Raw genomic sequence first — 20,642 nt, forward strand, 5'->3', positions numbered from 1 at the left:
GCTACACCATCTGCCAAGAGCTCACTCTTGTATTAGCAGTCAAACATCCAAGTGAACCACATACACATTAATGCAAGTTTCAAGAATTAAGGCATTTGGAGTCTTCAGAGCCATTCTGCATAAATCACTGCCTTGCCCTGTAGTACTATGTCCACGGTTTTAATGATTAGCCATATGAGTGAGACTCTGATACACTAGTAAATCTAAAAAGAAAGGGAAAGGCAGGTTAAACAGAAGAAAGTGAAAGCGAAAAACTTTCTTCCAATTTATTTCAGTTCGTTACAAGAATCACCTCATTTTCTCCAAGTTCACATAAACTAAGAAAACCACCCATCAACAGCCTCAAAAAGATTAGCTTACCAAGGACTGATCAATCCTAGCTACATGTGCATTCAAGGAAGTTTACAGAATCACAGGTTGGAAGGGACCTCAGGGATCATCTCGTCCAACCTTTCTCAGAAGAGCACAGTCTAGACAAGATGGCCCAGCACCCTGTCCAGACGACTCTTGAAAGTGTCCAACGTGGCCGAGTCAACCACTTCCCTGGGGAGATTATTCCAATGGGTGACTGTCCTCAATGTGAAAAATTTCCCTCTCATATCCAATCGGAATCTCCCCAAGAGCAACTTGTGTCCATTCCCCCTTGTCCTCTCCATGTGACTCCTTGTAAAAAGGGAGTCTCCATCTTCTTTGGAGCTGCCCCTTAACTACTGGTACATGGTGGTTTCTCTGGACCCCTTCCAGCCTGTCCACATCCTTTTTGTATAGCGGGGACCAGAACTGTACACAGTAGTCCAGGTGTGGCCTGACAAGTGCTGAGTAGAGTGGGATAATGACTTCCTTATCTCTGCTACTGATGCCCTTTTTGATGCAACCCTGCACCCCATTGGCCGCCTTGGCCGCAGCAGCACACTGTTTGCTCATGTTGAGCTTCGCGTCCACCAGGACCACCAGGTCCCTTTCCACAGAGCTGCTCTCCAGCCAGGTGGATCCCAGTCTGTGCTGCACTCATGGATTATGTTTTCCCAGGTACAAGACCTTGCACTTCTCCTTGTTGAACTTCATAAGGTTCTTGTTAGCCCACTCTTCCAGCCTATCCAGATCTTCCTGCAGAGCAGCTCTCCCTTCTGGAGCGTCTACTTCCCCACTCAATTTGGTGCCGTCTGCAAACTTCATCAGGCTACGCTTGATGCCGTTATCCAGATCACTTATAAAGATGTTGAATAACATTGGGCCCAATATCGATCCCTGGGGGACCCCACCTGTGACAGGTTGCCACTTGGAAAAGGAGCTATTTACCACCCACTGTGAAGTCCTGCTTGGAGACGACCCCTTTGACTTTAACCCAGAGGCATTCAATAGAGCAGTTGCAACCACCATAGTTACTTCGATACATTCATGATTTTCCTTAATGTAGACTGCAACTCTTCCACCTCTTCTACACTGCCTGTCTTTATAAAAGAGCATATAACCATCCATTGTGATCCCCCAGTCACCTGAGTTGTCCCACCATGTTTTAGTTACTGCTATAATGTCATAGGAGTAATAAGTTATATATAGCCACCCGGAGTAATAAGTTATATATAGCCACCCGGAGTAATAAGTTATATATAGCCACCCGGAGTAATAAGTTATATATAGCCACCCGGAGTAATAAGTTATATATAGCCACCCGGAAAATAAGAGAAGATCATGTGAGTCTGCCTCTTCAACAAGGGGGCCAATGTGCACCCATTTCCACAGTTCCAGACAAGTACATGTCAGCCATCCATTCCAACCCCTCAATCCAACATCTTTCTTTGATCTTTCACGGATACCATACCTACTGTTAAACAGTTCATCTGATGCACAGTGGGGTTTAATGCCACATTTGCAAAATGCCAGGATTTCTCTAATCTACCATGTGTTCCTTTAGTTCAATCCTAAAATTAAATTACATTTCCTGTTTGAAAAGTTCATCCATGATGCCCATTATGTTGGAAGGATCTGTGTCTCTGCTTGTTGGGCTCACTGTAGAGCTTTTATTTTTCCAGTGGCCTGCAACAACAGCATGCTGAATACCAATGAAACACTCCATTCGCCAACAAGGCAGAATTCCAAAAAATACCATCCCCAAATAAGCACTAGTGTTCAGCAGTGCCACTGCCCCAAGGAAGTTACAAGTTACACCAGCAATTTCTGCCAGAAGGTCTCAGAAATGCTACTGACCTTTATACTCGCAACGGCAAAGAACTCACAGGTTCCCATGATACATCAAGAGGCTTCTAATTTAGCAACTGAAGTTTGCTAAAACAAAAAAGCTATGGTTTTCCTATACATAATGATCTTGTTCATTAGAAGTGCAGAGGCACATTCAGTCATGGCCTAAACTGCTGGAGGGCAGAAGGGGAGAGTCAGCCAGCAGACTAAGCAACATGGGCCACACAGATCACGAAGCTGCAAGGGCAGCCTTCCATTTACGGCTTGGAAGTCACTTCCCTTCAGCAGTCATCAGCCTCCCTCTTAAATAAGCAGGAAACTGCAAAATGAAATGCTACTAGCTGACCCTAACCCATTAACATACACACAGGCTTTGAGAAAAGCAGGCATTGCCAAACGTTTAAGAGATCTGAGAACTTTTAAATAATAAAATCAAAATTTATGATGTGGACAGGCTGTAAGGGGTCCAGAGAAGGGCCACTAAGATGATCAAAGGACTGGGAAGCCTGCCGTACGAGGATAGGCTAGGAGGACCAGGTTTGTTCAGCCTTGAGAAAAGGAGGCTTAGAGGGGATCTCATCACCATGTACCAGTAGTTAAGGGGCAGCTCCAAAGAAGATGGAGACTCCCTTTTTACAAGGAGTCACATGGAGAGGACAAGGGGGAATGGACACAAGTTGCTCTTGGGGAGATTCCGATTGGACACGAGAGGGAAATTTTTCACAGTGAGGACAGTCACCCATTGGAATAATCTCCCCAGGGAAGTGGTTGACTCAGCCACATTGGACACCTTCAAGAGTCGTCTGGACAGGGTGCTGGGCTATCTTGTCTAGACTGTGCTCTTCCTAGAAAGGTTGGACAAGATGATCCCTGAGGTCCCTTCCAACCCGTGATTCTGTGAAAGTTTTCTGCTAATTTATGAGGCTTTCCACAGTTAAATACTTCATTTGACTAGAATTTCCCTCAGCCTTTGAACAAGGTACAATATAAACATCATTTAATCCTCATAACACATCTGAGAACAGTTATAAGCACATGTCCAAATATCACAGAAGGGGGAAGAAAAAACCCAAACCAAAAACCTTAGAGTAGTCATTACACAAAAGTACCCTACAGCTTTTCTGATCCAAGACTGTTTCAATAACCCAGTAAACCAATATGCTGATGTAACAGAAGAGGTAGTTTGAAGACAATGCTACAGAACTAAATTAATTTTATTTTCTTTTTAACAGTAGTCTACATCCAATATCATGACTTAAAAAAAGACATCTTAGAGACAATCTATGCCACTGTCGTGGTTTAGCCGGCAACTCAGCCCCACACAGTCGCTCGCTCACTCCCCCACCAGTGGGATGGGGGAGAGAATCAGAAGGGTAATGCTCATGCATTGAGATAAGAACAGTTTAATAATTAAAATAAAATAAAATTTAAAAAAAACAACAAAAATGCAATGGAAAGCAAAACAACAAGAGACATGAAATCCGGGGGGCGAAGGAAGGGAGGGGAGGGGGATGAACCACCGAAACAAACCACACCCGACACAGCCGCTCGCCGCCCGCCGACCCAATGCCGTGCCTCCCTGAGCCACAACTGCCCCCCTTAATATACTGGTCACGGTGTCACGTGGTAGGGAATGAACCTGCCATTGGCCAGTCGGTGTCAGCTGCCCTGACCGCGGCCCTGCCCCTCCCAGCCTCCTGCCCACAGCAGAACGCAGGAAGCTGGAAAGGTCCCAGACCCCCACAGTGAAGAGAATTAACCCCTTCTCAGCCAAAACCAGCCAGCACAGCCACCCTCAAAGGGTTTTGAGAGAACAAAAGTGAGAATGTCCCACAACTGTCAAAGATCAACAATACATACGCATACATACATACGCCTATCATGACCTCAGACGAGATTGAAGTTACGCTAGTGACAAGAAGCAACTGTATTTCTTATCAACTTTATATTAGATTAGCCAGAAAGCACCATGGATTTTATATCTTATGAAAACTAATTTTTAATAGGTATTCGAGTTTAAAATTGGTGGTTTCACTGTGTTAATACAAAAACACTGAGCAGTAATTTTCTTAATTTCAGAAAGCTAATTGAATTTACTGATTACAAGTGACCCATACATTAACACAGGTCTGAAACAGCAGTCATCCAGGGAAGCTGGAGAAGGTGACAGCCAGCTGGGCTTCTGGCACTCAGGAAGCACAGATAATCTTAGAGTGTGCTGCAAGAAACATATTACCTGGCCACAACTCCTGAAACAGGAGCTACAAAGGCTGCTTTTTAAGGGCAGATGATTTTTACAGAGCTTATCATTACAGAAATGACAGCATATTGACTCAGTGAAAAAAGTTGACTTTTTTTTTTGAAGCGAGCATACCAGACCACCCACAGAGCCATCACCAACACACAATTCCTACGCCTAAGAGGATGAGATGCTTTTCAGAAGCAGAATTCCGCAGCACAACTCATGGGATTCATGCATAAGGGTGAGATTACAGCAGACATTAACAGGCACAACAGTGGCAAAAGATAAAATTACCTCGCCTTTCTCTTGAATCCTTTTCTGCACCTCTGGGACGGGTACATCTATATATATGACCAAGTGAGGTGGCAGGAATTCAGAAACGCTGATCTCTTTGATCTCCTTGTAGTGATCAAGACCTGTATATAAAAATGAAACCAAACAAACTGGAGAGCTAAAGGCAGCCCAGTTGAACACATACACACGTTGCAAATGAGGACAAGTGCGATAGGTTATAATTTTAATGCTGTTCCTATCAGGCAATGAATCTGCAATCATTTCTTGAGTGGTTTTTCCTGTATTTGCTAAACACATTCTGTTTGCAAATAAATCACATCCCCCACCTTCATATTTGTAGTTTCCTCTTCTTGGCTGATACAGCAAGTTTACAGTAGGCTTTCCCTCCAATAGGACTCAGGAATTTTTTAGAATCAACAATCTTCCAGGAAGTAAAACACAATTAAACTAAAAAGCTACATGCAGCAAAATAAAAGACTCTAACATCAATTATATCAAAGAGGAGATTTCTGACTTAAGTTTAGAGAAACCTAGTTTTTTTCCTCCATCATTTAGAAACAGCCTCTCAAAACATCAGGGAGAGACTGTAGCACCCAGGTCACCTGAGGTGGCCACTGTCATGGATTGCCTTCTGCCACACAAAATAAATGGCCCCATTCTACCAGAGATGATAATGTGGCAAAGGTGGTAATGAAAGAAAGTCACATGCTTCAGGAAGACTTTGCAAGAAGTACTCTATTTCCCATCATTGGGAGAAACCCAAGGATCAGGCAGGCATTTGCCTTGTCCTCTGATGCACACACAGAATCACGCTGAGGTAAAGCAAATATATTAATGTCACTAACCCAGCAGCATCCCTCTTCACCTGTACTGGAGGCATACTCTGCACTACTGTTACTCAACAGCTCTGTGCTCTATGCAAGGAACAGCAGATCTCCCCAAAAACCACAACAACCAGAGTCCACTTCAGAGGACGGGAGTGGAGGATCTCGCCTTTCCATACAGAAAAATGTATCTGAGAGCAGTTGGTCAGGTCTGTGCAACTGCGTTCTTCTACCACATCAATAACCTCAAGCATTTTGGGGGTAATGGTGATTAGGAAGCCAGGCAGGTTCAGAGGAAGCATCTATTCAAATTTAAGTGGCATGAATAGCACAGGCTCCATTAAACCTAGCTCAAGTGCAAGCTTTCCTCAGTAAGGCTCACCGGCTTAGCTAGAAACCTAATGCCAGGCTTTCAAATTCAAACAGTTCATGAATAATTTAAAGCCCGCTATGCTTGGCACCGCAGTAAGCACCAGTCATCAGTACCGCCAATGAAGACGTTTGCTGTTCAAGAATTTCAGTACAATCCATTACTTGTTGGAATTTCATATTAAATATAAATTGTGGGTTGCTAGGCTTTGTTTGCCTCGCCAACGCAGAGCAGTAAGATACAGTTCATTATCACCAGCTCTCAAACTCATTCAGGAAGAAGCTGAAACTTACAGCAGCTGTTAAAAAACAAATATACACCTCCAAAATCTAAGCAAAATCAAACAAGAGAGCAGAAACATGAGGCAGTCAGGTAAATAACTACCTTCACACCTCAGAAATAGCCAAAATGCCAGATTTCCTAAGAACAGGCAGAAACGAGAATTTCAATAGCGATTTACTAAGAGGTCAGCTGATGACTGGGCTTTACAGTTATTTTCTAGAGACTTTGAAACTTTTGTTCAGCTGTAAGCTTGCATGTTTTGGCCATGGCTGGTCTCCTACGCATGTCACATAACTGCTCCGTTCCTAGCCAAGGCTGAAGATCCCACACATCTGCCCACGAGGTGTCAGGACAGCAAGGCTGCGCTGCTCAGGAGCTCAGCGCCCATAACGCCAAACCACAGAATCACTCAGGTTGGAAGGAACATCCACAGATCATCTGGTTCAACCACTCTGCTCAGAGCAGGGTCAACTAGAAAGGTGGCTCAGGACTGTGCCCCATAGTGTTCCGAGTATCTCCAAGATGGAGATCACACAGCCTCCCCAGGTGATGATCTGCTCCAGGGTTTGACTGCCTTCACAGGAGGATATGTTTGGGTGTTTTGGATTTTTTTTTCGTTTTTTGTTTGGTTTTGATTTTTTTTTAATATAAATTGAGCTTTTCATATTTCAGTTGGTGCCCTTTGCCTCTTGTCCTCTCACTAGGTGCCACTGAGAAAAGACTGGTTCCATCCAGTCCTCCTCCCAACCAAGTATTTACACACATAAATACCATCAGGTATTTACACATACCCCTGAGCCTTCTCTTCTCCATACCAAAAAAATCCCAGCTCTCTCAGCCTCTCATACATTGGACACTGGTTTCTTAGTGACCTTTGCAGCCCTTTGCTAGACTCAGTCCAGTTAGTTCCTATCTTTCTTCAACTGGTAGCCCAGAACCGGGCACAACACTCCAGATTTGGTGATCACCTCCCTTGACCCACTGACACCACCCTCCTTCATGCAGCACCCAGGATGCTGGTGGCATCCTCTGCCACAAGGGCACATTGCTGGCTCACATTCAACATGGTGTCCACCAGGACCTCCAGGTCCTCCTCTGCAAAACTTTCTAGACAGTTGTCTCCCACATATATAAGTGCCTGCAGTTATTCCTTCCCAGGTGCAGTACTTTGCATTCTCTTTTGCTGAACTTCATAACATACCATCTAACCATTTCTCCAGCTTGTCCAGGTTCCTCCGAATAGCACCCAAAACATACGATGTGTCTACCATTCCTCTCCCAATTTTGCACCACCTGCAAATCTGCTGAGGCGCATTCTGTCCTGTCATCTGCGTTTTAAACCCAGTTTGAACCTGGTTCAGCCCCAGTATCCTCCCTGGGACAGACCACTAGTTACTGGCCTCCAGCTGGACTTTGCACTGCTGATCACAACTCTGAGCCAAGTGGTTCAGCCACTTTTCAATCTACTATCCAGATCTCTAACCCGTACTTCATTAGTCTGTCAATGCGGAGGTTGACAGACAACACTGAAAGCCTTGCTTAAGATAAACAATATCCACCGCTCTCCACTCATCCACTGAGCTAGCCTTCTATGAGGAGCTGATTATCAGGTGTTTAAGCGGGATTCCCTTTTCATAAAGCTACAATGACTATTCTCCATCACCTTCACATCCTCCATATATTTGGAAACAGCTTCCAGGAGGATTTGCTTCATCACTTTACAGGCCAGTCAGCTGTAGCTTGATCTGCAGGAGCTTCCTGGATCATCCTCCTTGCCCTTCTTGCAGACAAGAGTAACATTTATGTTCTCTGAGGTTCAGAAGGGAGCTGGCCATTTAAGGCAAGCAGGTCAAATCCTGCTGACCCATTATTTACTTCCCACCTGATGGTGCAAGATCAGTCTGCCTGAAGGACCTCTAGGCTTCATCAGAACGCTCATCTGTATTTCCAGGGAACTACAGGAGCCTCTGACAGGACACAAGTAAGCAATACACAGAATATAAGCAGAACCAAAGCCTTGAATTAAAACTGGAAGTCTCACAGCTTGAGGTTGGTCCTTGATTCATGGAACAGCAACAGGCTAAGCACCTTATGAATAACTCTAAATATTTAAAGAAGTACATCTTCCAAGCAGGCATTTTTGTTTCTTTTTTAAAAACCAAATAACCACACTTGCAGGTGAGGTTATGGCAAAGTAACTTCCTTTTGCACGCAAGTAACTTACATCGCTTGTGGATGTAGTCTTGTTTAAACATTGCATCCAGAAATACAAAGTCGCTGTAGGGAGAGCGCTCCATCACTGCACCTTGTCCTGCAATTGGAAGCAGGTTTCAGTCAGCAGGGTTCAAAGAGACCACTGGCAGCAACATTTAAAATTAAAGACAGTACTTTGATTGTATAAATTAAATATATAAGTTAAATATATAAAATAAGCCATCTTATGGTCAGTTTTCTGACTGCTTTTCCAGAAATTTTAAATAAAACAAAAGAGCAAGTTTTTGGCTCACACAAACATACTGGATGTGTATGCTGAACATGGCTGACTCATCCATACATATATTCTCCTACTCTGCCTGTCACTACAGTAGCTAAGTACTACTGTATTTAAGGAGTGCATTTACCCATGTGTGATACTTTCTGGCATTGACATCTTTTCATCTATTTCGGAAAACTTTTTCAAGCACAAGCAACAGGTAAGTCAGAGTTGGCATAGGAAATTTTTCTCACCAGAAGACACTCAAATTATAAAACTACCACCACAAAACCAGTATTTCACGAAATCAAAAAGACTGAACAAAAGAAACCATTAGGAACTAAGTCTAGGGAGGATTTGAAAAAGGCTGTACAACTCACAGCTGTCTTGGCATGTTTAAAATATATTTTTGAAAACAATCACCAGGGATTGTCAAGTTAAAACTAATGAAATTGGTAACTGGTATGTATTTCCTTCGCTAGAAATGATACGAGATACTGTTATAACAAAATATCCAGGGTATTTTTTCTATAAGGACTGCTAACCTGTACTCATTAATGGGGAAAATATAGAAAGCCTAACAACATAACAGCCTTTCACTTAAAGATGCAGATACTAGCAAAGCACTTCAGAACAGCTTACTCACAACTTACACTCACAAGTTAATTTAGAAACAAATTTTATTTACTGTGAAATCTAACCTGTGGTCAGCAGATGCTCCAATGCATCAGCATACTGTAAAACACGGTTACCAAACAGCCACGCTTGCAGTCGGTAAGAGTGTCCATCAGGGCATTTCGGATCATTGTAAAATCTCTCTAGGTTACAGAAACCATTAAATTTCTCATGCAGCAATGTTCCATCTCCCGTGATTCTGTCCATATAATGGATGTCTGCTTCTGGGAAATATTTCATCCCTGATAGGAAGAAAATCCACAACAGAGCACCAATCAAAATAATAAGTTTTGTTCATTTACAGTAAACATCTGTTCAGCTCATTTATATATATAGCTTTACTTTAAACACTTGAAAACAGCACAAAATCCTTGCGTCGATCACCTCAGAGGGCATACAAACCCTAATTTGAAGTACTGCGACCTTTCACCTCCCCAGTGAGAGCTGAGCTATTGCTCTAAGCAGAATCTTTTTGCCACCAATCCTCTAATCACCTTTGTGCTCTGCAGAAAATCCTAACTCCCAATGTGCTCGGTGACTCCACCAGAGCCAGGAACTCAGTGAGCAAACTGACTTCATTAGAAGTACAACTTCATTTACAACAAGTCATACTCAAGCACGTAACCCACAGATCTGACAAGTATCCCATCCACATTTCAAACGTCAACAACATTTTATTCTCCCCTTATCTAAAAGACCTCCACAACTGCAGCATTACTCAACTAATAATTTCCTAGTCAAGAACTGATGCTTGGTGAACTAACTTTCTTTACAGAAGAGCAACAACCGCACTGTTAGATTCTATTAACTATTACAGAAATAGGGACAGTAAGATGTACCTAGTTTTTCTGCTATTTCTCGTGCAAGCTTGCTCTTCCCAGAAGATAAGTTTCCCTCCACTGTAAAGATTTTGCTGTATTCAGTGAACTTTTTCGTAGCTCTGTCTCCCAACATATAAGCCAGCCAGCCATACTGCAAATTCTGCTCAGAGCTGATATGAATTCTTGCCTGAAAGAAAACACAACAAAATTAGTGTATTTTAGTTTTCTTAGCTGAATTAGGCATGCCCAAAGTGCAGCTTTTTCAGACCTTCTGCAGACGCAGGAAGATACACACTCGCACATTTAATACAAGGGATTTTCATGCAGTGAAGTTAGTGCTGCCACTTCAGCTCAGCAACTGAAGCAGCATTTAGGCTGATAAATTGTTTAAGAAATGAAAGACTGAGAAGACAGAAATCTTGAAACAGTTTTCAGTATGTTTAAAGCTTGAATCAGGACTGCTCTGCCGCAGCTCTGCTCTGAATTCCACAATGACAAACTTCCCAGCCCTCCCCAAGGCTGCAGACACATGATGTTCCCTGTGTTCCCAAGGGAGATCCTAAAGTCAGCTTTTGGTTGCATTTTTGTTTGTTTGTTGCTGGGTAGAGATGATGATTCAACCCTCTCCTAGTCTATCAGGAGAGTTACAGCTTCATTTCTGCACACAACTCCCCGACAAAGGTGGAAAGAAAATACCCACCAGGCCTGCAAAGCTGAAGGCAGTACCTTACGGAGCCCCGCTCAGCAAAGCCACCCAGAGACCATGGAAGATGAATAAGCCTCATTTCGAGCAACACGGGGACCTCATTTACACACGTGAGATTTTACTTTTACTTATTGTTCTTCCGCTTGCGCCTCCAGAGACCCCCCTTCACAGGCTGAAGGTCACAGGGTCACCACGCTCGGCCCTCAGGTTATTTACTTGTGACGTTACCCTGAATCTTGCCGCCCCTCCGAAGCCTACCCAAGGCGAAGGCCGGCCGGCCCTCCCAACGGGGGTGGGGAGAAACCGCTACCGCCGCAGCCCCGCGGGGAGGCCGGAGCGGCCCGGCCGCCCCAAGGTGAGCCCGCCCTGATGGGCGGCCGCCGCAGCCGGGGGAACGGCGAAGCCGCAGGATCCCGTCCCTTCCCTTCCCTCTCCGCGGCCCCACTCACCGCCGGCAGGACGGTACTCCTCAGCCGGCGCCGGGCGGCAGCGCCGGGCTGGCCCAGCCGGGCCAGCCACAAGGACATGGCGGCACCCAGGAGACGCGGCCGCGACGGAAGGGGAAGGTGGGGGCGGACGTGGAGAGATGGCGTCACGGGCAGAGAGTCCTATCCTCCATCCTCCGCCACGCCTCCATATTTGCTGGCCACGCCCCTGGCCGTCGGCCACGCCCCCCTACTGGCTGGCCCCCGCTGCGCCGCATGGGCTCTGCCTGCTGCAGGCAGGCAGGCAGGCAGGCAGGCAGGCAGGAGGGCGGGCAGGCAGAAAGACAGCCTGCACCGGCTCTGTCCGCAGCTTCCTGCACGAGCTGGTAACTGCATGACCGGCTGTCACCTCTCCGTCTCCTCTGGCACCCTGGGCCGGTGCTGCCAGCCCCTGGATAGCCCACCCGGGGCGGGCAGGCAGCAGGCAGGCAGCTGGCAGGCGGGAGCACATTGCCTCGCTGGGGGGTGGGAGCTCCAGGAAGCCCTGCTTTCTCTGCTGCCAAGTTTGCCCCGGGGGAGTCCTAGTACAGGCAGAGCTGGCAGGGGGGCAGGCAGTGCCAGGACCAAAGAAATCCCAGCCTCTCCTGCATGCACCAAACCTTGGCTTCCTTGGGCCTAGAAAGTCACTTCCTTGGCAAATGTTCCCTCAGCAAGTGCCAAGGTGCTGGAAGGAGAACCAGTGGTGGGACAATGGCATCACTGCACCAACGTCCCTGGTGGCTCCTCAGGCTGAAATGGGCAGGAGGTCTCATGCCAAAGACCCTCACACTCCCCCTGCTCACTGGGTCTGTGAGTCAGGAGGAGTGGGATGTCCAGGGAGCTTTGGGGAAGCAAGCTGCATCTCACTGCAGATTAACTGCTTATTCCTGGTTCTGCTGTGGTAGGATGTGACTGGACACCAGCCATGTTGTGTCTGTTGTGTCACATCCCACCGCCATGTAATTGGATGTGAAGAATACAGCTCCTGTGCTGCCCCTGCCTCCCCACCAGTGGCTGGGGACATCGAAGGCACACCATCTTACCTGGCAGGGGGTAGGCAAGACCACCGCTCCCCATTCCAGACTGGTGGGTACCTGGCTGTTACAAGGAAGGCCCCGGTGTCTGGCTGTCCACACCATTCCAGATCTGCAAAGCCAAAGAGGTGAAAGTCAAGATCTACCTCCTTCCCCACCTGTACAGGAGCCAGTGATCTAGCACAGTTTCCAGTTCCTACCCTATACTTTGGGCCGTTCATTTGGGTTGTGTTCACCAGCCATTGCTAGCTGGGGACAGCGTGACACCTTCCATACTGGCATCTTTGAGTGATCCCATCCCTGTCTGGATTCTTGCTGTTCTCAAAGAGGATGGTGAAGATCCACCAACCCCCATATGCATTTGTCACTCTTTTTGGTGCCACCAGCTGCTCCCAGCCTAAGGTTGCTCGGCCACCATGGAGAGGGGACCCCCATCGCTCTCTGCAGAGAGAAGGGCATCTGCCTGGTGCTTCTCACTGCTGTTCTCTGCTTGTGGCAGAGCTCCCTGGGCCTCCTTCAGCAGGGAAGGGGGTGAGCTACCTTGATGGCCTCCAGAAAGGAAAGATGAGCAGGGAATGGAGACCACAATGAGGTGGTAAACTCACTCATACACTGGTAACTCACCAGTGTATGTCTATGCAGCCAAGACATGCCCAGCCTGTTTGCACAAACCCCACAGCAGGCTTAGGGCTCAGGTGAGAGAAGCCGAGGGCATGTGCACACACTGGAGCTGGCTGGCTGCATCTTGGGCCAACGCTGCCATCCTGCATGCAGCTGGGATGGGGGATGCTAGAGGAGAGGGGATGCCTTATCCAGACACAGAGGGCAGGAATAGACACGTCTGGGAAACAACCCTGATGCCCACAGAGTGGGCAGATACCGTGGTGAATGTCACTGCTGCTCTTGGAAGTTTTGCTGATCCTTGCCGCAAGATGGGGCTGGATAATGCTGAAGAAAAGCTGCTTTCTCCCTGCCTGCCACCATGGCTTGTCCCACGGAGCCTTGATTTGTGAGTGCCGACAAGTCCCTGTCTTGCCCAGGGCTCACTGTAGACTCTGGGAAAAGCTGCTGACACTGCTGACATCTCGAAGTATCATATTCAAAGCATCTTGTCTGTAGAAGCTGCTCCTGTCCCTGTGCTGCTGGAATGCACAGTTGCTGGAAACCATGCGGGCAGTTTTGCTTCCCCTTCTTTTTTGATTTTGCACTCCACTTTTGCCTACAGGAATGTCAGAGAAACTGCTCTGCTTTGGGAAGCACTGAGAGCAAATTTGCTTTGCGCCTGGAAAGATCCATCTGTCCAGCCAGCCTGACAACCCATGTTGGTGGAGTGGAAAGCAGCAGAGAAATCTGTGAATGAACTGGAGACTCTGGCTTTCTAATGCTCAGCTCTTGACCAAGCTTTGAGAACATGGAAATGCCTTTTTTAAACAAATGGGGAGGAAGAAGAAGGATCAAGGAGATGTCAGGGCGGGAAGGGATGGCTGTGCCCCAGACCAGGTATCTCCTATGTACTTAGGACCACACTGCCTGGGCTGGGGTTTCCTTTATTTGCTGGAAAAGTAACTCCTCCAGAAAATGGAGCAAGTGGGGGCTTAGTGCTGCCTTGCAGAGCATGTCCACTGCCACTCTGGGCCAGCTTGGAGAGCTGGATGGGCAGAAAACCATTGTTGTCACCTGCAGAGTTAGTCCCTGCAATGCTCTGCCAACATGGCAGGGCTCAGTGCTGCTCCCTAACCTGTGACCAGTCTCTGCCCAACTTCTTTCTTCATCACCAGATTTCTTTGTCTATTTATTTCCTGGTTTCAACTGCCACATAATTCCCAGCCTGTTGTCTCCTTGGGAACTTGTATCACCTGTGCATGAGCAGGACAGCTCCTCGTCGGTGCTGCTGGGGAGATGAACACACCACACTTCCAGCTCTGTCCTAAGCCTCATCCGGCAGAGTCTGTGGGGCCTCTGCCAGCATCCCCCTTGGCCCCAGCTCATCATCTCATTGCTTCCACTATGAGCCCTGGTCCTCAGATGCTGCAGGGTCTTGCCCCCATGGCTCTCCTGGATCTTGCCCCTTTCACTCCCCCAAACTCTGCCTGCCTGTGACCCTGGGCTCCATAACTACCCCCGGCCCTGGGGCTTCTCAGCGTTGACTCCCCACCCAGCCTCTGGGGTATCTTTATGTCTCCCCATCTCTGTCCCAGCTCCAAGACCCCATGCTGTGACCCTGCCCTGGCTCCATGTCAGCCCTGTTGTGACCTGCGGCACCCAAAGCGCTTCATAAAGGACATGCCCCTCCATGAGGGGTGTTGGTGGGCCATCTTCCAGGGCTCTGTGAGCACCAGCAGGTCTTAGTGGCCCTGGACAACCTCACCCTCTGCCTACAGCTCTGTGGGCTCCATTTAAGCTTAGACCCAAGCACCTAGGCTCAGACTTATGCTGTACCTTTACCTGTGTCTACCTCTGTCCCTCTCTAGCCTCCCTGTGCATGGCTGGACCTTGGACCTACGCTGCAGGTAGCCTTTTCCCCAGTCCTCTCTCCCAGGTGGACCTTGGACCTACGCTGCAGCTTTGTCTTTTGTTCAGCCTCCATCTCCTGCAGCTCCTGGGCTCCCCAGGCTGAACCGTACTCTTTAGCTCACCTTGCCCAGGGCTGTCACCAGAGGCTGCCCATGCTGCCATCGCCTCCTCCCTTGGGTGCTCCTTTAGGGAGGGCACCCATGGCTCATCCTGCCCCTGGCTCTTGTTGCTCTTTGGAAGGGAGCAGGGATGGAAGGGGATGCTGTCACTCTGCAGAGCACTGAGTCTTGAGCACAGCAAATGCTTAATTACACACCAGACCTGTTTCCATACTAGAGATGAGTTAGTTATTTCCTTTTCAGATTGAGCATCTCCATGGATTCTGAACTGGACAAGAGGGTTTCCTTTCTGCCGTCTTTTGCTGTCCTTAAGGCTGTCACAGTCAGACTTACCTCTAGAGGTACTCTGGCATTGGATGGCCAGACATCACTTATTCTCAGCCCTGTGTTTGCAGGAGAGATGGATACAGGCAAAATGGTATAAACCCACAGACACTCATGTCTCTGCCTTTTGCTTTGGCAGAGACACACAGCTGAGTTTCACAGATGGTGAAGTCTGGACCCAGGGATGTCCACAGCAACCTTCCTCGTGGCCGCAGAGCAGGCAGCCTATCTCCAGGTGAACTGAGTTGTCCAAGTGGGCCAGTTTTGCAGCAGGGAGATTATTTTCTTCTGCCTGGGCTGCTGTCTCTTTTAATATATGTACACTCAGTTGTCCCTGTCCCCACTGCATCCTGCTTTGAGTACTTGACCAACATCTCTCCTTCTCTGCCTGCAGGTGAGCCCATGTGAACAGGCAGGGACAGTCCCAGTGACATCCTGCATTGTTCATCCACAGGATCGTGTGCTCCAGATAACCTCCCTGCTGACCCACTTTGATGCCTCATGCCTTTCCTGCACCAGGTGGGAGGTTGGACTGGAGACCTGCAGAGATCCCTTCCCACCAAGACCTCTGTGAGTCTGTGTACAGTGGGTGACGAGCACTGCAAGGCAGGTGAGCAGGGAGAAAACAGATATAGCTGTACGGTTTTGCCTCTTGTTCAATACAGATCCAGGCACCTGATTTTGGGGCCTGGAGCTCTGGTAGGACACTCACAGCCCCCTCCCTGCTGCATTCCACCTGGAGGGTTCTTCATTTTTAGGCTTGAAACATGTGCAGTGCCCCAAGCCTGTCTCTGCCTTGCAGGAGATGCCTTATGAAGCCTGTTTGCTTAAAGCTGCTCTAGGTCTTGTTCCATCTCTGACACAAAGTCCACACTCAGTGGGTGGAAAGAGGTAAATCAGATGGCTTTTTCCCAGAGGAAAGCTGGCAGTAGGTGTAGGACAGCAATGTAGAGCTGCCTTGCAAAGGCACTGGGGTTTGTAGGAGCTGGGGAGGAGAAGTCCAGGAGAGCGCTGGGGACAAAGAGGAGATGGAGGGCTTTGGCTAAACAAGAGATGATGTGTGTGCTTCCCAATCCTGGGGGTGTCCCATGAGGTCTGGAAACTGCCTTCCCACAGTGCTGCCTGCCACTGAGACACCTGAGAGCTGGGGAGCCCGTGGTGCGGGCAGTTGGGACACCTTCCTTCTGCAGCTTCCCTTCTCCACTTGATGGAGACACTGGAGTGCAATTTCCAGGGCTGAGCTGGATCTTTGCTTGCCTAATTGAAAAGCATACCTTATTAAGAGGCATGGCTATTGGGTCTCTACATATAGTCTAGGAAGGTCATAAACAAATGTATTAATGCACTTCCCATCAAACTGAAATCAGCTCTGCTGACCTGCAGCATGTTTTGATGCCATTGGCTTCTTCTGCTTTGCCCCTTGGCAAGAAGCGATCACATTTCATTTCAAGAATTTATCCCTGGAATTTGCAAATGGCTTAAAAAAAATACAATGTGTCTTGGTCTGGCTTTCTAACCTTAACAGCTCTGTCTGCAATGTGCTGGCATGTCAGCCGAGTCTGTCCAGTGAGAGGGTAGGAAAAGCTCTGAAATGGAGGCTGTAGTGCTGTCAGGATGCTGAAGGGGTCACCAGGAAAGGGGATGAGCTGACTCTTGAGGACCATCACTCCATGCTCCTCCGTACCTGCGTGGGAGTAAGAGAGCTGTTCCCACAGCACCAGGAGGTAAAGCTCTGCGTGAAAATGTCAACTCAGCAAGGTTCATAAAAGGAAAGTGGTGAGGAAAGGTGGAGAGAAGAAAATAAAGGACATCATTTGGCACCAAATGAACCCACAGTTTTCTCATCATCCTTCTTGTCTCAGAAAGGGTGCAATGGAAGAGAAGGGCAAACAAGGACGATCAAAGAACCAAATGGCCACATGAGTGGTGGAAGCCAGGCTTAAAACCAGATCAGAGGAGGTGGGGCTTTGTGTAGTGATGTTTGGGCTGTGCAACTCATTGCTAAATGGTGTGAAACACTTAGAGGGATTCAAGGGGAGCCTGGAAGAGCATTACTAGGTAGGAACCATATCTGGCTGAGGAAATCTCCTGGGCTGAAAGTAGTTGGAGGTCAGGAAAGTCCTCAGGGGACATATCAAACTTCCTTGTCCTGTCCTTGGTTTTCCTGGGGCTTCTGCTTGTACTGAATACAGGACAGACTCACCTGTACCACCGTACCACCACTCTGTGCCATGGCACATAGCTGCCTATACCACCAATGCAACCATGAAAGCACATGGTGGTTTACCATAGTTTCCTCCCACTGGGACATAAACAGACTTGATTTTTAAGACAAACTATTTATGGTAAAAAACAAACCATAGTTAGATGTGATGTCTCTGTGTCTGTTTTAACAGTCTGTCCTTTGCGTTCATGGTTGCCTGCCTCTGTTACCCCAGTTTTCACAAAAGCAGCTGAAGGTGGCTCTTGGGGGAAGAGCAAAAAAAAGCCTTGGGCACCATTAACACAAGGAAATGCAAAGTGACAGGCAAGCTGGCTGTTCCTGGATGGGGACCAGCAGGGAGATCAGGCTCTCGGAGGTCAGGAGGCTTATCTTGCAAAGCCCCAGAGTCATGGCACACAGGGATACCTGCAGGGTTAGGAAAAAAGGGAACTTTTGTCCATGGAGTGGGACAATGAAGGAATTCATTGCATCTTTCTGCTCAGTTTTTCTTTTTCACTGATGACTGCATGGCAAACCATCTCGATGTTGAAACAGAACTGTAATTCAGGTGCCTCCAGGTCCACCTTGTCTCTGGCTGCAGCTGTTGGGCTACACCAGCCTGGCTGCTCTGGAAGGGGCTGGTGGGTGTGCCATGGGAGGGACAATGCAGAGACCAAGATGATGCATGGAGACCAGCAACATGAGCCAGTGGGTGAACGTTATCCTGTAGGCATTGCAGCAGGAAGCTGCTCAGAAGTGAACATCTTTTGCAGGAAAAAGAGCTGGCCTGTAGGCATGGTGGCTCCCAGGATTTGGTGGCCCCCTGCACATGCTGGCTAACAGGCACAGTGGCCCAGAGGCAGTGAGCTGCAAGCACAGTGGTTTTTGGGGCACAGCAGCTCCCCAGGCACAGTGACCCTCTGGGAATGGTGGCCCATGGGCACGGTAGCTCCCTGGGCAGGGTGGCCTGTGGGCATGGTGCTTCCTGGGACTTGGTGGCCCCTTGGGCACAGTACCTATGTATGCATATGGGCACAGTATTTCCCAGGATTTGGTGGCCCCTTGGGGATGGTGGCCAATGGGCATGGTGTTTCCCAGGATTTGGTGGCTCCCTATGGACAGGGACCCTCAAGGCACAGTGGTCCCTGCCCACGGTGCCGGCTGTCCCCTGTGCACAGCAGCTCCCGGGCACGGTGACCCCGGGACCGGGCGCCTCGCATCCTCCCTCCCCCGGCGGGTGGGTTGCCGGGCGCCGGTCCCGGGTCCCCGGGGAGGGCGGTGCGGGGTCCGGGGCGGGGAAGGCGCCGGGCCCTGCCCGCCGTCATCGTCCTTAAACCCCGCCTCCGGGCGCGGCCGCTCGTTCCCCTCCGCTGGTTGCGGTGCTCGGCGCTGCCGGTGGGATGTACGCCGGGAGGAAGAGGAAGAAGCCGGTACCGAAAAGGTGGGTGCAACGCGAGGGGGGAGGGTGTTTCCCCCGGTAACACTCGGGGGCGGCACCTTGGCATCAGCTGGGAAGGTGGAGTAAGCTGGGGCAGGTGCGTGGGAGCAGGTAGGATGGCTGAAAACCAGTCTGTGAGAGCCAAACTGGTTACGGGGAATTGCGTTAAGCCACTCTGAGGTGGGCATTAAATAAGCAAAAGAGATAGAGAGGCAGCATGCTTGGGTTGCTCTCTGTTTTAATTAGTGTTAATTGGAGCCAGTACTTTGTAGGCTCTGGCATGCTGGTGAAAAAATAAAAATCCTGGCAATGATTGTCCTGCACCCCAGTGTTCCTGTGAGGAAGCTTGTTGGAGAGTTTGAGATGCTCAGCTGTCCTCTGGTTTGAGTTGCAGGCTGGCTGTTTCAGTGTCTGTGTAAATCAAATGTACGGCAATTGCTATTTACCAAAAGATCCCTGTGCCTTAATAATTAATTAGTGTGCTGCTCAATAGCTGTTGCATAATGCCCCCCTGCTGTGTTGCTGGAGTTTCCTGGCATTGGGACCCCCATGCCTCCCCCTATACTAGCTCTGAAGTCACGTCAGCCTGTTTACCTCAGGTTACCAAGTGTGCAGGAAATAAAGGTGCATATATATTTCTGGGAGGCAGTGTCAGGAGACATGAACCGAGCCCAAACCTGGGATGGAGGAGGGAACATCAGTGTTACAAATGTATGATGAGACGGTGAGCCAGAGCCTCTCTCTGCTGTTTGTTAGGGAGTCTTCATGAAGTGTGAAAATGTGAAGGGAAGCTGCTTTGCTTCAAAGCAGTGATTCCAGACTCATGGTGGGGCTGGCATGGCCAGACTAAGGGTTTGAACTAGATTTGTGTGGCTCAGAGTGCAGGAGAAGGTGTTTCTTTGGAGTAGAGGGGACCTTAATCCCTGGTACTGCAGGGCCAAACTTGGGAACTCGAAGAGATTGTCTTCTGTGACTGGGCAGATCTTGCAGCAGGGTCCTGCTGGGAGAGGCCAGGCAGAGCAGGGCTGGGGGTGGCGGGATGTGTGGGGCAGCCAGGTGGGGAAGGAAGGATGGGGTTAGGGAGTTCTCTGGTCCCTCTGCAGTTTGCTCAGTGGTTTTTACTTACTAAAAAATTAATAAAATTAGGAGACAATATATCAGCTCAGGTAAGCTCAACTGTTGTTAATAGTTAATATCCCTTAGTACTTGCCAGCTTGCAAAAGTGATAATCTTCCTGATGGGTTCCCTGTTCAAAGGGCAGCTGGGCTAAAACAACACTGCAGCAGCAACACAGTCTTTGGCCTGCTGGGAGCAGAGCTTTCCCTGTGTCTCTGCTCTGGCCTGTCTACACGGAGTCAGCAGCTTTTCTCAGCAGCTTCACTCTGAACTCTGTGGAACAGCCATGCTGAGCTTTGCACAGTATCATTTTCATGAGACTGCTGCATTAGGGCTCTTGCAAACTCGATGGGGGGCTCAGGCCTCTTTAAAATGCCTTTTTCTTGCTTGTTGTGTAGGTGTTGAGCTGCTTCATTGAATGCCAGGGCTTGGTGTGTTGTGCTTGGGTAGCAGCACTCCCTGGGACAGCGTTGCATGATGCCCAGGGCTGGCAGAGACTGTCAGAGCTTCACCCTGCAAAGAGGGGGCAGCTGGGCAGTCGGGA

General features: G+C 48.6%; 2 protein-coding genes across 2 annotated transcripts in view; one reads left to right on the forward strand and one right to left on the reverse strand.

Moving 5' to 3' along the window:
* Positions 1–11,515, reverse strand: part of NDUFA10 (NADH:ubiquinone oxidoreductase subunit A10) — a 49,072-nt gene extending 37,557 nt beyond the window's left edge. Inside the window, exons 1-5 of the mRNA XM_075094180.1 lie at positions 11,336–11,515; positions 10,199–10,367; positions 9,386–9,601; positions 8,436–8,522; positions 4,736–4,857 (exon numbers count right to left, since the gene is read on the reverse strand). Of these exons, the coding sequence (XP_074950281.1) occupies positions 4,736–4,857; positions 8,436–8,522; positions 9,386–9,601; positions 10,199–10,367; positions 11,336–11,413 (672 nt within the window). The 5' untranslated portion in view covers positions 11,414–11,515. The remainder of the gene's footprint in view (positions 1–4,735; positions 4,858–8,435; positions 8,523–9,385; positions 9,602–10,198; positions 10,368–11,335) is intronic.
* A 7,367-nt stretch (positions 11,516–18,882) lies between these two features.
* Positions 18,883–20,642, forward strand: part of LOC142057689 (uncharacterized) — a 29,907-nt gene continuing 28,147 nt past the window's right edge. The window contains exon 1 of the mRNA XM_075094179.1: positions 18,883–18,985. Coding sequence (XP_074950280.1) covers positions 18,945–18,985 — 41 coding nt within the window. The 5' untranslated portion in view covers positions 18,883–18,944. The remainder of the gene's footprint in view (positions 18,986–20,642) is intronic.

Source organism: Phalacrocorax aristotelis, chromosome 5, assembly GCF_949628215.1.
Source record: "Phalacrocorax aristotelis chromosome 5, bGulAri2.1, whole genome shotgun sequence".
NCBI lineage: Eukaryota > Metazoa > Chordata > Aves > Suliformes > Phalacrocoracidae > Phalacrocorax > Phalacrocorax aristotelis.